The following is a 13582-nucleotide window of genomic DNA, read 5'->3' as shown; positions in this document are numbered from 1 at the left end:
CCTCCTTTACATATCTGAACATTTGTAAATAGCCTTTTTTCATAGATTTGAAGGTGTAGACATGTTGAAGTAGACATAGAAATATATTAGTGCCTAAATATAGTGGGACTTATTTTTGGTAAAGACACATAGCGCTATTAGGAAATGAAAATGATGGACACACAAAGCAGCAACATTTATATGAGCTCTGGTTATAACAGGCTGAAGAAGACAGTACATTATTCCATTATATTAATTTGGCAGACAGTTTTATCCAGAAACACTTAGAATAAGCACATTTAAAACTAACTAATATGAGCTGATTTTCAGTATTTATAGTGTTGTGCAGCTGTAATGGAACTTTAATTATTCAGGTGTCAGAAGCATTTTATAAACCAGAGCTCATGCAAAGTATAAGCCACAAACGACAAACAGGAATTAATGTACAGATGCTTACAGGCCTACATTTACCCCACAGGCGGTCAGGAACAAAACTATATAATGTAATTGGATGTTGTAAGGCAGCAATGATTTTATTTCAATTAGGTTTTAGGGGGTATGTTAAGCCAAACTAGCACACTGTTGTCTTTCAACTCAAGAATGGCAGTACTTCACTGACTGATACATCATGTAAGAAAACACAATTTTATGAACCAAACTCACATACAGTAGAATGTGCATTTAGGGCCTGCTTAGGTTGTTTTTTGTTCATTTTAGAACTACTCTATATGTGATTAATAAACTCACTTCTAATATTAGAAATTTCTGTTTTTCTGCTGGTATATGTGTACATGTATTACTGTAGGATTCTGCATCTGCACTGTCAATGCTGTCATTTCACACTTTCTCTGCTTTGTCCAATGCTCCTCAACCACTCTAGCATCTCTTGATGCTTACAAAAATCCTAGCCAGTATGAAGGTCCATCAAATACCCAACTGACATCTCTGCTCATCTAAAGCCATAATGTATTACTGGGAGTTAAGCCATTTCTATTTCCTACACTGAAAACAGCTTGCTTGTTCCTTTCTGATAACTGTGCCAACTGGCATCAAGTTCTTGGATTAAGAGCATTATAAGCAATGAGCTCAACAGGGATAATATAATGCAGTTTTGCTTTCAGAGCCAATGGACACTTTTATTTAAGAAAAACAATCAATTAAAGCATGTGTTGTCTATTTGGCTCAACACAGTAGGGAAAAAGCTTTCTTTTAAGGTTTTTAGGACTGGATGAATCAACATTCATTTAATGAAAAATGAAGGACATTTTCAAACATTTAAGACAGTTTTTAATGGCTGAACAACACACGAGTACCACACTCAAGGTTTCAGAGGGTGAGTCACTAAAGCTGCACAGGCTTCCTCTGAAAGTTATGCAATATCTGTGTCCTAAGTTACTTCCCTACAGTGGGAATATTTCAGTCGTCACACTCAATATAACATTTCTCTGATTCATTTATTCTTCACATTGGTAATGTGTAGTCTATTCACAACCATGTAAATATTTTAATCAATACGCTATACAAGCAAATATATAAGTGACAGCTACAGTAACATAAGAGTAAAGTAGAATGAAAGCATTTTACTGAGGCAGACTGAGCCAAATGCTAACGATCCATGGGGCAAACTGTATATGTATAAAGTATATGAACACAATCAAAAGTTATAATTAGAACCTTATTAGCACAACTTCATAGCATAAAAATATTTTCAAAGCATTTGTCTGAATTGAGCTCCATTTTAAAAATGTGGGTAGACTTTCAAAAACATGTCTTGTGCCTAGTGCCTTGTGACTCTGTTCCTGCAACACTGCACAGAGAAGTAAAAAACATTTTTGACTTTAACATCTAATGTCATGGGTGCTACTTTGGTGCTACTTCTACTTCTCCAGCTATCACCTATCTGTCTAAAGTTTGACTGAAATGGACCGGAAAATTCTAGCTTATTTCTCAGACACTGCTTTTTTTTAAAATATATTTATTGCTAATTTGCATGAGACACTGAATTGACAGCAATCCAACGTCCCCCAAACATCACATGACAACTGTTCATTTGGATGCAGACCGATCTTTAGTAAAGTGTAAAGAAACTCGGCAACCTAATCCCATTATCATTAGACATTACAGATGGTGTATCCTGCCACTTTCTGCTGCACTGAACAAACACAGACAAAGTTGCAAACACAAGTGTGGACAGAGCAGGCACCAGAGAGGAGAAAAACAGATGGGAGGAGATCATACTTGACAGAAGGCTGTAGCCTGTTTAGAAAATAACACAGCATGATGTGATGAACTGACACATTGACAAGATATTTTTCTGCATCTGAGTGGGGCTACAGCCATACCTACTGCTCTCAACTCTTCATAAATAATTGGTTTCAGCCATTTCAGGGCAGCCAGAAGGGTTCTGCTTGTAAAAAATCCAACCATGACAGAGATGTAGAATTTCAACATGACACTTTCAGCTGTCATGCCCAAGGGGAGTGTTTAACTGTTGTCCAGTTTGATCATAAACTACTCACTAAAGAAGCACCGTTACAATCTTTTTCATAAGTCATCAAAACTAATTACAGAGATAAGAGAATATCTGCTCCCAAAGGAGCTTTGTAATGAGCTGAAGTCACACAAAAATGCACACACACATTTGCAGTAACTGTTTCTCCCTGTAGACACATAAAATTGACTTTAAGAATTCACAGGCATATTTAGCAAATATTTACTTTTTTATTAAACGTGATATTGACCAGTCAGTGTTGGATACAATACCAACACCACACACATCTTTTTAGAGTTTCAGAAGCTTTTCCATGAAGAATTCACATCTGTAGAAAAAAAACTGGCCATGGGATTTATTTTCACATAGGAATTTAATATACTTAGTAATGCCACATAATGTCAGGACCCTAAATGCTTTTTGCTTGTGAACTGCAGGTGGTCTAAGGAGGGCCCTCAGCCTAATCCATCCCCTGTTGTGAGTCTACTCTGCCCTCTAGTGGTGCAGCGCAGTTATCAGGCAACCGCGTCCAATCTGGTCTGATTGTTTCTGAGTGGTGTGAGCTAAAGAAAATGGAAGGAAATCAAATGTGTTAATGTATCATAATAGAAAACAGCTTCGAAAGTCTACATACTGTATTGGAGAATGCAGCAGTCATAATCTAACTTTTGCTTTGAAGGCGCAGGGATTTGACGACTCTATAACTAAAGGATGTAGTTTCTGCTCACCCATTTCAGTCCAGTCCATACAAGAAAAAGAACAGTTTTGAAGAAAAGTCAACTGAGAATTCAAACAATGATGAAGGAAATAATATGGTTACTGTTGAACTTTATGCCATTTTAAGGGACCCAGTGGAAAAGGAACCAGTACAGGGAATGTAGCTCCATGACCACAGTACCTGGCAGCTCACACCCCGGGTGGCAAACTCTAAGTTCAGCCTGGGATTGTTGTGTTTTTCCGCCTCTTGACACCGCGCCGAAAAGGTGCCTAGTATTTAAACTGCAACACAACACGCCAATGTCGCATTTATTAGCAAAGAGTAAAACTTGTATGAACACTGAAAAGATCTTTTAAGAAACTTTGCTAATCTTCCCTCACGTGACTGTTCACGCATGCGCAGTCACGCGGTTGTAACTCCTAATCATCTGGGAGGCTGCTCGACGTCTCCTTGCAAGCCGAGCAGGAACCACAGGGTGCTGCTTTAACCGACAGGGCCCAGCTTCACCGACCGGCAGCCATGAGCTTTTTCGGTTTCGGTCAAAGTGCGGACATCGACATAGTTTTGAATGACGCTGACACGAGAAAGAAAGCTGAGCATAAAGGCGAAGACGGCAGGAAGGACAAGTACTTTCTCTTCTACGACGGTGAGACGGTGTCTGGGAAGGTCAACGTTACGCTGAAATACCCGGGGAAGAGGCTGGAGCACAACGGCGTTAAGGTTGAGTTTATCGGCCAGATAGGTGAGCGGCTGGCGGGCCTGTAGAGGGAGCTAGTCTTCTCACCCTGTGAGACGCTGGGTGAGACACTTGGTGTGCAGTCCTTTAACACAGAACAACAATAGAGTTCTGTGTCCGGTCTCGTGATCGATGTGGGTGCAAGCTATCATCAGCTGACACGTGAGGCGTCGCCTAGCTGTCTCACTGACTTTTGAGCCGTGTGTTTTGAAAAGGTTGAGCTGTTTTGTGAAAACCTAACGTGAATGTTTTAACAGAGACGGGTCCAGTGCGGTTAGTTACAGTAGCAGCTGAGCGTTTGGCTGCGAGGGGCTGTAATGCAGTACATGTGTTTTTGTACTTTCATACAGCTGTGAAGTAGTCAGTTTACTTCCTCTCTGCTGAATTTCAAAGGAAAACTCCCCCACTATATTCATCTCACAGCTATAGATACTAGTGACTTTAGAAATGAAATTTTAAAAATATGTTTGCATACAATATCATAAATTGTTATAGAGTAAAAGCTTATCAAGTGATTAAAGTAATTACCAGCCTCATGGTTAAAGGTGCAGTGTGTAAAAAGAGACATATTCAGCAGCATCTAGTGGTGAGATTGTAGCTTTCTGAGCACCTCTCACACCACAGCCTTGTTTCCAGGTGTGACAGAGAGTACAGTGGCCCTCACCTTTAAGACAAAAGATTATTTATTGTCAAGACCCAGTGTTTGGTTTGTCCCTTCTGGGCTCCTGTAGAAACATTGCAGTGCAGCATGGCTGCCTCTGTAAAAGGAGGTGGATTTTCAAGGCTCATTCTAAGATTAAGAAAATGCAACAATTGGTATTTTCCAGTGATCACACACTAATGACAATATATTTATGAATATTATATTCCAGGGGCGTCCAATCCTGGTCCTCGAGGGCCACTGTCCTGCTTGTTTTCAAACTATCCCTGTTCTACCCACAGCTTATTACCTGGATCAGGTGTGTTCAGTCCATTAGAAACTGGAAGATACCATCTCAGATGAGGGTGGAAGTGAGGGAAGACAAAGTGAAATGGTATCCCTCAGCTTCTGAATGGTAGGACACACCTGATCCAGGTAATAAGCTGTGGGTAGAGCAGGGATAGTTTGAAAACAAGCAGGACAGTGGCCCTCGAGGACCAGGATTGGCCACCCCTGTTATATTCCAGTTAATTATTCTGCTAATGGATCACTCTAAATATATTGAACCTTTACATGCTGTTCATATTAATTGATTAGTAATAGCCCTTTGGTAATGTACAATAAACTGTAGTAACCATTGGTCCAAAACAAACCTCAAACATACTTCTAATCAAAAGGCTGCTGATGAATGCAGGTCTAAAGAAGTCTCTATAGTGCATATGTGATATTTCCAAAGGTTTATTTATCCATTGTGAGCAGGCAAACAAAGGAAATCCTGCGTCATAATAACTGTTAAAGAGTAGGCCTGTTTTACATGGAGAACTTACGCTCCGGTGTTTGAGTTATGTTAAAAAAATGATAAAAACCACTTTTTTTAAGCCTATCCCAGGGCCTATCTTAATTTAAGAGTATATAACTTCTTATTCAGGTCAGTTACAGTTTTAAGAGTACAGCATTTCTAGTTTCAGTCTTACAGCTTAGCTTAGTTTGGGTTAAACATTTTGCAATAATGGTAAGAGGTTCCTCTTTTTTCATCCTTGCTTGGCACTTTTATTATGAATTCATCTTAATTTTTTTTTTTTTGCGCATTGCTCTAATCTTTCTTTTCCTTTTTTCTTCATCACTATTTGTCTCCAAGAAGAAGTACTTCATTTTTTTATAGAATTTTCTGGTTCAGAAACCTTGCTATGCACTGCATTGGATGTAATATGAGAACAGAGTCACTAGATAACAGATGAGCAAATGAATGATAGTTCAGTATAAGTTTGACAAACAATAGTCAAGATAAAGGTTGCAGTTGTCAAATGAAATTTTGACTGTTTGCATAAAAAGGAAAAGCTTGTACAGTCTTTTTATTAAGAATATATAAAAGTGTGGAGCACTTTTATATATTCTTAATAAAAAGATGCAACTGTCAGTGCAACAGTGCAACTGTCTGATGCTTGTCAATATGTGTTTTTCAGAGTTGTACTATGACAGAGGAAATCACCACGAGTTTGTTTCACTTGTGAAAGACTTGGCTCGGCCAGGGGAGCTCTCACAGTCACAGACATTTGACTTTGAGTTCACACATGTGGAGAAACCCTACGAGTCTTACACTGGTCAAAACGTCAAATTACGGTGAGCTCTGCTGTGTGTGTTGTGTGCATGGATTATTATCAATGTACATTTCATAGGAGTGTTTCACATACTCCACACACTTTTCATTGCCCCTTGCATAATTGTTCGAAACAGTATTCAGAACATTATTTTCAACTAGTTCAAACTCTAAAAAATCTTAAATTACCTGTTTTTTTTTTTTGTATCCCTATAATGAGCTGATGTAATGTTCCTTGTAATTGATACAGCCTATATCATTTGGTAACTCTATGCATGTTAACTTACTAACTCAAATGCTAACATTAACCTTAAATAAACAGTTATCATATTTGTTTATGTGGGGCTTATATGGATCTATCCATAAAACATGATGTTGCTCACTGGTTATAGTTACTATCTTGTTTTGTAGCTGTATAATGTCAGCTTGTGGACTCATTTTTGCATTTGCTTCCAGCTACTTCTTGAGAGCAACAATAAGCCGGAGGCTTAATGACATCAGCAAAGAGCTAGACATTGTGGTCCATACACTCAGCACCTACCCTGAACTCAACTCCTGCATCAAGATGGAAGTGGGGATTGAGGACTGCCTACACATAGAGTTTGAGTACAATAAATCAAAGTATGATTTTTTTTGTACAGTGCATTCACGAGTCCAGCTTTTTAGATCGGAACTGTAGCAGGAGAGAGTGCGAAAAGGTGTGTTCAGTTTGACAGATATGCTACCATGTGACTGCAGGTATCACCTCAAAGACGTGATTGTAGGAAAGATTTACTTTCTGCTGGTGAGGATTAAGATCCGACATATGGAGATTGACATCATAAAGCGGGAGACAACTGGAACGGGACCCAACATCTACCATGAGAATGACACCATAGCAAAGTATGAAATCATGGACGGTGCCCCAGTCAGAGGTAGTGATGATGGGTTTTACTGTATGTAGTGGGCAGTGAACTGTTGTGGATGCATCTATCTGTTGCACACTAAATGTGCTGCTGACTTCTCATGCTGCAGGAGAGTCCATCCCCATCAGGCTGTTTCTGGCAGGCTATGAGATAACGCCCACCATGAGGGACGTTAACAAGAAGTTTTCTGTGCGGTACTACCTCAACCTGGTCCTCATTGATGAGGAGGAACGACGCTATTTCAAACAGCAGGTACTTCTTCTGTTTTCTTACACAAAGACCAGCTCCTCTTGGTTTATTTAGTTTTCTGGGCATGCATATATCTGGGCTTCTATTTTGTGCTTAACATTAGTAACTATAAATGTTTTTGTGTTTCTGCTTGTGCTCAAATTAAAATTCCAAGGATGTGACAGCTGTGTTTCAATGGGGCATTCCACCAATTTTACTTATCACAAGCAGAGAAAAGTTATTCTATAATTACATAATCAATTGAATATGTGGCTTTTAATGTGTGGTTTTTAATTTAAAACTATTTTCAAACTTTTGTTGTAATCCATCTGCTCCTTAAAATTAAGCACATTTCTCTGCACACAATATGTCATTATAACTAGACCTGCAATGTATTCAACTCATGAATTGATTGACAAAATGTTAATATGTAAGTCATGCTGGACATTCTTCAAGCAAGAGCTACATATACTCTGGTTCCAGTTTCACTAGTATCATTTTTTGTTTGCTGACCAGTAGTCCTGTGACTTTCACACCCTGAAATCTGATGCTGCAGCCTGTTAGCTTAGCTTTACACTGGAGACGGCTAGAAATAGTTGGCCTCGTTCTCTCAGAAGGAAATCTTTATAGTTATAATTTAGTTTATTTAGTTGTTGAACAGTTCTGAGTTAAAATCTAATAGCATTTAAACTTGAAATGCACATCCCTAATGTGGCATGGTGCTCTAAGATATATATATATTTTTTTGTACACATCAGCAGACAGCTGGCAGTTTGTTGACAGGATGTACCACACCTCATTAACTAATAAGGCCAGACAGTCCTTCCCGTGTAGGTGAACATAATTAGATCAGAAATGTATAGAATAATAATTGTATTATCAGTCAGACAATTTTATTTACATGAACATACATTTACTGAGACATAATCATGAGACTAGAAATTCTTATAATTTAATATCTGCCATGCGATTAATTACATTAAAGAATTTCTCTTGTTCACATATAAAGGAAGTTCTATATGTGTTCATATTTAACTCATTCTGACCTTCAATTACTATTCCTAGCATGGTAGCGTCTTGAATATCATTACTGTTGTATGGTTACAGGAAATCACCCTGTGGAGAAAAGGAGACATAGTGAGGAGGAGTATTTCTCACCAAGCAGTCATTGCCTCGCAGCGTTTTGAAGGCTCCTCCAATCTAGAGAAGTCCCAGTCGCAGTCCCAGAGCAATGAAGACGACAGCAGCTAAAGCCCAGCACACACTTCACTCTCATGCAGTGAACGTCAGAGTGAACACAGTGGAGAAAATGCAATATCAGCAGTGTCTGAGTGTGAATATCATTTGTTTTCATCAAGACTGAATGAGCTGCACTCTTTTTTTTTTAGAACATGTGTATGTGTGTGCGTGAATGAAATATGACTGTCTGTTTGTCAAGGGGACAAAAAGTCAGACCAGGCTCAGTCTGTAGTTACTGTGGAGTGTTTGTTTCAACCACCTTAAAGTACCAGCTGGGTGGCGTTATGCTGCATGTAGACTCATTAGACATATCAACTATAGTCATTGAAAACCGCACAAAATTAAATAGGCCTTTAAATGCTTAGGGTAACTAAATTTTTTTTTTTTGGCACTCATACATTTATTCCATGGATCAAACTGTCCATTAGACAAATTTAAACATCATTTGCAGATACTATTTAACCAATATGTTGAATGTATACATGTATGAATGTAATGTATGTGGCAGAGAGCCTTGGGTATTGTTTCAGACTGTTCACCCAGCTGGACAATTGTTCTGTATAAAAACTGTAGTCATACAGTTGGATTACAGAAAGCTGGTTTAAAAAAAAAAGATCTTACAGTACATTCCTGAATGTCTCCTCAGAAGAATGTGACATTACTTAAAGATTATTTTGCCCCAGTGTCCTATGTGACATTTGGGAAAAATCTGCTCTCATTTGGTTGAAATTTAAAATGTGTTTACTTGTTTTCTGCATCTTCATTAAAAATGACCCTTAGATAATAAGTACATACACACTTACAATGAGAGGATATACATTTAAATATTTGTATGAGATCATTTTAAAAAATATTTTCATTCATTCCAAAGCTCTCATCACACATAGGACCACAGAGTATTTATTTTTTAACTAAATGACATTTGTAACCAGCATTGAAAATGAATGGTGCATCAGTTGACTGGGTGATTGGTTGGTTGAGTTGCTGCTAAAACAAATGTGAGCACTGTGGGATTTTTCTCCCATCATGATTACAGTCTGGAATGGTGAATCCATCCTTTTTTGTTTGCACTATGATCTCATTCTGTTTTTTCTGTCGTTTATGAAATCATTAGGCTTATTATTGGGTTCAAGTCGCACCCAGCCATCACTTCAAATCTAATATAGACAAGTATTACGCCTGTGTTTAGGTGATTTAGTGCCTGTTAGGCTGTTGGCTGCTGGGACTGACTGCCTTGCTGGTTTTGTGCCTAAAGGTTCATTGCCAAAATATTTTGGTGCAAAACTAAAGAACAACAATTGTTCCTATCTATTCATGCTGTGCTCATCAGTTTATCCACTGCAGTCACTTTTGATAAAGTAAAAAGTTTAGTGGAAAGGTGGTTTCAAATAATGTGAATAGGTAGAATGCCACTCAGTCATGTTGAGCACTTTGTAAGCTGAAGAGTCCTAAACTCAGTGTATTTTCTAACTAAACCTGCTGGTAATCAGTTCTTCTTGTCTCTGGTCAGAGTTCAAAGTTCCATTATGCTATCTGTTCTACAATATATTTTCCAGATGAAGAAAAGAGAAACTGCACACTAGTGATTACAAAGTGTGAAGAACTGAATCTGAACCCCAGTACTCAGCTTTTTGTTTTTACATTACTTACCTTAGCCCACTTGATAAGCTTATGCAGTGCAAGTGCAAAAATGTGTCTGTGTATCATTAAACTTTTAGACTTTTTTTTTTTTTTATATATATTTCAAAGTTTTCTTGCCTCTAAGGTTAAAATATTTAGTGTATTTCTGTTGTGCTTAAGCAACATGCCCAATGTTCTGCTGCTTAAGTAACTGCTAAATGTAGGGAACACCAACCTAAAGTTTGATTATCTGAGCCGGAAAGACATCTTTCTTTAGATTAATGTAGCTTTCATGAGGAGCTGACAGAGGGATTCTTCACCTGGCAGATGGTGACAGAATTTGCATTAAAAATGCTATTTGTATTAAAGTACTGAAAATTGAAATTATGAAATTTATTTAGATGGGGTGGGGTGAGGAGAGGGGCTGAACTTTAAGCTTGTTTTATTTTTATTTTTTTTTATAAGAAACACCCAAACACATGAAATTACTAGTCTCTTGACTAATTTAACTCAACCCTGAGTTCAGTTTAATATGATAATGGAATGAAGTGCTGAATAAAGTCAACATTGCCCTTGGCTAATGGAAAAAATAGCACTCTTTACTGTGTGTTCAGATGGAATGCAAAACACATTTTTGAGGCGGCATGATTGTTTTCAAATTTAATTGAAAGACACCAGTAACCGCAACTTTACCAAGGGAAGTACATACTCATGCAAAAATGTGTATCTACAGGTTGCCAGCGTTTCTACTTGAGCTAAACATTTATTGATACCTTTATCAATCTGCTTTATAAATGTATGTAGAGAAAGAAAAGGGGGAGACGGGTGGGAAAAATAAAGAACTGGAACTACTGTTGACTTAAGTAACAGGCTGAATGAGACGCAAACAGGTTTGCGCTTCTGCAACACAACATACAGTTTGTACATTGGCTGAGGGGAATAGACAGACCAGTTGTCAAACTCAAACAAAGACTACTCTATTAAGACTAAAATTCTCCTCACTCTGTCTGAACACATCATTTGGACACTAGGTCTAAAGACTGACATATTGGTACTACTAAATACTAGCTGCATCTGAAGAATAGACTAAAAAGGCAATGACTAATTTAACAGTAAAGTCTACTTATTAAAAAAGATAGAAAACTGAAGCCCTCATACCAACAGCTACTGTCTGCATTTGGAAACCTGCAGTGTGGAAAGTGAACTAAAACAGGCCTGAGATCATCCATCTGATAAGAGAATCAGTAGGAGAGAGGAGGTAAAATTGGCTGACCAGGTTTAAATTTTCTCAGATTCTCCTTGAGTACTTCTCTGGAATCATGAGGGATTTTATGATCCTCCACAAACCACTTGAACAATTGTACCCACTAAAACAAATGGTACATTTATTTGACTAATTGTATTCACACAAGTAAAAAACACTGACAGTAATTTGTCCCAAAATTAGGTTAAATTCATCAAAGAATAAAAAAACATATACAGTAAACATATAGCTGATGACCAGGCCCACTCAAAGGTTGTTTTGGACCATGTGTGTATCACTTTACCAGCTCATTGATAATAGCAACATTTTTCAATGATGACTTGCTTCAGGCCACTGAACATCCCAAAATATGTAATAATATTTCAAGCTTTTTTGTGGCAGATTTTATTGTATATTTTGTATACAGTATATATGCTTGATAGGCCGATGTGATACAAGGTCTGTTCAGTCCCAGATGACAGATGTTTTAGAGAAAGGTACTATAATTTCACCAATAGTGTGATCCAAGATTAGCTTTGTTTACTGGGGATGGTTAAAACAATGACCATCACTTTTAGACAGAGGGGCAGCTAAACTAGTAGAGACTGTGAGGTGGAAAGTAGCCTACTGACACCGAGAAACACTTTAGCATGTGACATTGTGTACTGAGGTAAAATTGGGAACAGAAATGTATTTTTCCTGTCATATGATAGGCTGTCACAGGTCATGTTGTCTAGGAATAAAAGCACATTACTCTCACCCTGCCTCTGTGCACCAGAGGTGTAAGAGCTGAAAATGCTCTCACCTATAAGGCTGTAACATCTCATGCTAACGATGATCCCTGCTGTCTGGTTTAACATTTATAGGGAGAAAAAAAACTCGAATTGTGAGCACCTTAGTCTTCTTTCTGCTCCCTCTCAAACGCAATTTGTTGTGACTGTAATTCTGCTGTAGGCCTATTCTTGTTTGAGACAAATTCATTCATTTAAAGAATGGTCTTCAACCAACCTAGGAAAGAAATGTGTAATTAACTGAATAGTTAATTACATAGTTTAAAACCATTATGGTCATCGCCGGCAGGTGGTAACACCAATATGAAAAGAAATAGCCTTTTCCTTTTTTCTGCTTTGGCTCGTCTCCGACATTTCCCACAGCACGTGAAGGCGGCACACGGACCCACTCGAGGCGGACTCGTACGGAGCTCAGCCTCTGCAAGTTTTACCTCCGGACAAAAGCCAATTTTGTTGAACTTCAGTTTCGGGAGGGGGAGGAATCCTTCGGGCAGATATAGTAGTCTTTGTTTCTCCTCACCACAGCGACAGCAACGGGCTGCTGCCGGCCTCGCCGTCCTGGGGGAGCCTTTTTGTTTAGGGCGGGCTGGCTGATACTCGGAGTCCGGGTCCGCGGGCTTCGGCTGTGATGAGCACAGCGCTTACCAGACGGAGGCAGCGGTAGCTGAGCTCGTCTCACCCACGGACGGTGGTCACCGACCGCGGACATACAGGTACTTTCACCGGGCACACTGACGCCACAGTCCTGATGTTTGTGGCTGCTCTGCTGGGTAACGTTAAGGCTGCACTTTGGTGGCCAGACTGTGGAGACTGTGTGTGTATATATATATGTGTGTGTGTATGTGTGTATTGTTTGTGTATGAGAGGGGGTGGCTGCGCTGCGTGTGAGGGGGGAAAGTAGCCAAATGGACAGGACCGTCTGTCCAGACATGGCGCGCACCGAGGGGCCCGACCCTCCCGCATCCCACTCAAAACTGGGCAATTTACCGCTGCGGCAGTTAAAGCCAAAAAGCGGCATTTCATTAGCGGTGTATCTGTGGGTCTTGTTCGGGTAGAGCTGTAAGCAGCTGCTAATGTGACCAAACACTGTTACTGGAAGTTAAATAAAGATTGCTCGGGCGGTGCCGCATTCACCTGAAGAAAGTGTCGAGTCGGAAGATTACTAATGACACAGTGTGATAACAGTGTGACATATGATAGTACTCCCTGACCTTATTAGCTGCTGTATTTTAGCACAGTGTGGGCTCAAACTGCATATGTCAGTTCTGTTTCAGCCTGGCTGCAAACAATTCATTTACTGACTGTCTTATTATCTGTAAAATCTTCTAGCTCTGGCTGCATCACTGACTGGGCTCCACTGATGTCTTTTACTATTCAACATCTTCTGTTTTAAAA

At 39.1% G+C, this 13582-nt stretch overlaps 2 protein-coding genes across 5 annotated transcripts in view; both read left to right on the top strand.

The window, feature by feature from the left end:
* Positions 1-3591: 3591 nt before the first annotated feature.
* Positions 3592-10537, top strand: vps26bl (vacuolar protein sorting 26 homolog B, like). Its single transcript, XM_026328826.2, has 6 exons — positions 3592-3930; positions 6028-6184; positions 6618-6782; positions 6900-7075; positions 7176-7318; positions 8402-10537. Exons 1-6 carry the CDS (start codon positions 3708-3710, stop codon positions 8543-8545), a joined length of 1008 nt encoding a protein of 335 aa, XP_026184611.1. The 5' UTR covers positions 3592-3707; the 3' UTR covers positions 8546-10537.
* Positions 10538-12533: 1996 nt separating this feature from the next.
* Positions 12534-13582, top strand: part of arhgap32b (Rho GTPase activating protein 32b) — a 118700-nt gene continuing 117651 nt past the window's right edge. For all 4 annotated transcript variants that reach the window (XM_026328042.2, XM_026328041.2, XM_026328040.2 and 1 more), the window contains exon 1: positions 12534-12900. The gene's annotated coding sequence lies outside the window, so the exon portion shown is untranslated. The remainder of the gene's footprint in view (positions 12901-13582) is intronic.

The sequence above is a fragment of the Mastacembelus armatus genome, chromosome 14 (assembly GCF_900324485.2).
Source record: "Mastacembelus armatus chromosome 14, fMasArm1.2, whole genome shotgun sequence".
Lineage (NCBI taxonomy): Eukaryota > Metazoa > Chordata > Actinopteri > Synbranchiformes > Mastacembelidae > Mastacembelus > Mastacembelus armatus.
The sequence above is the reverse complement of the archived record's forward strand: the minus strand, read 5'-3'. Positions and strand labels throughout refer to the sequence as shown.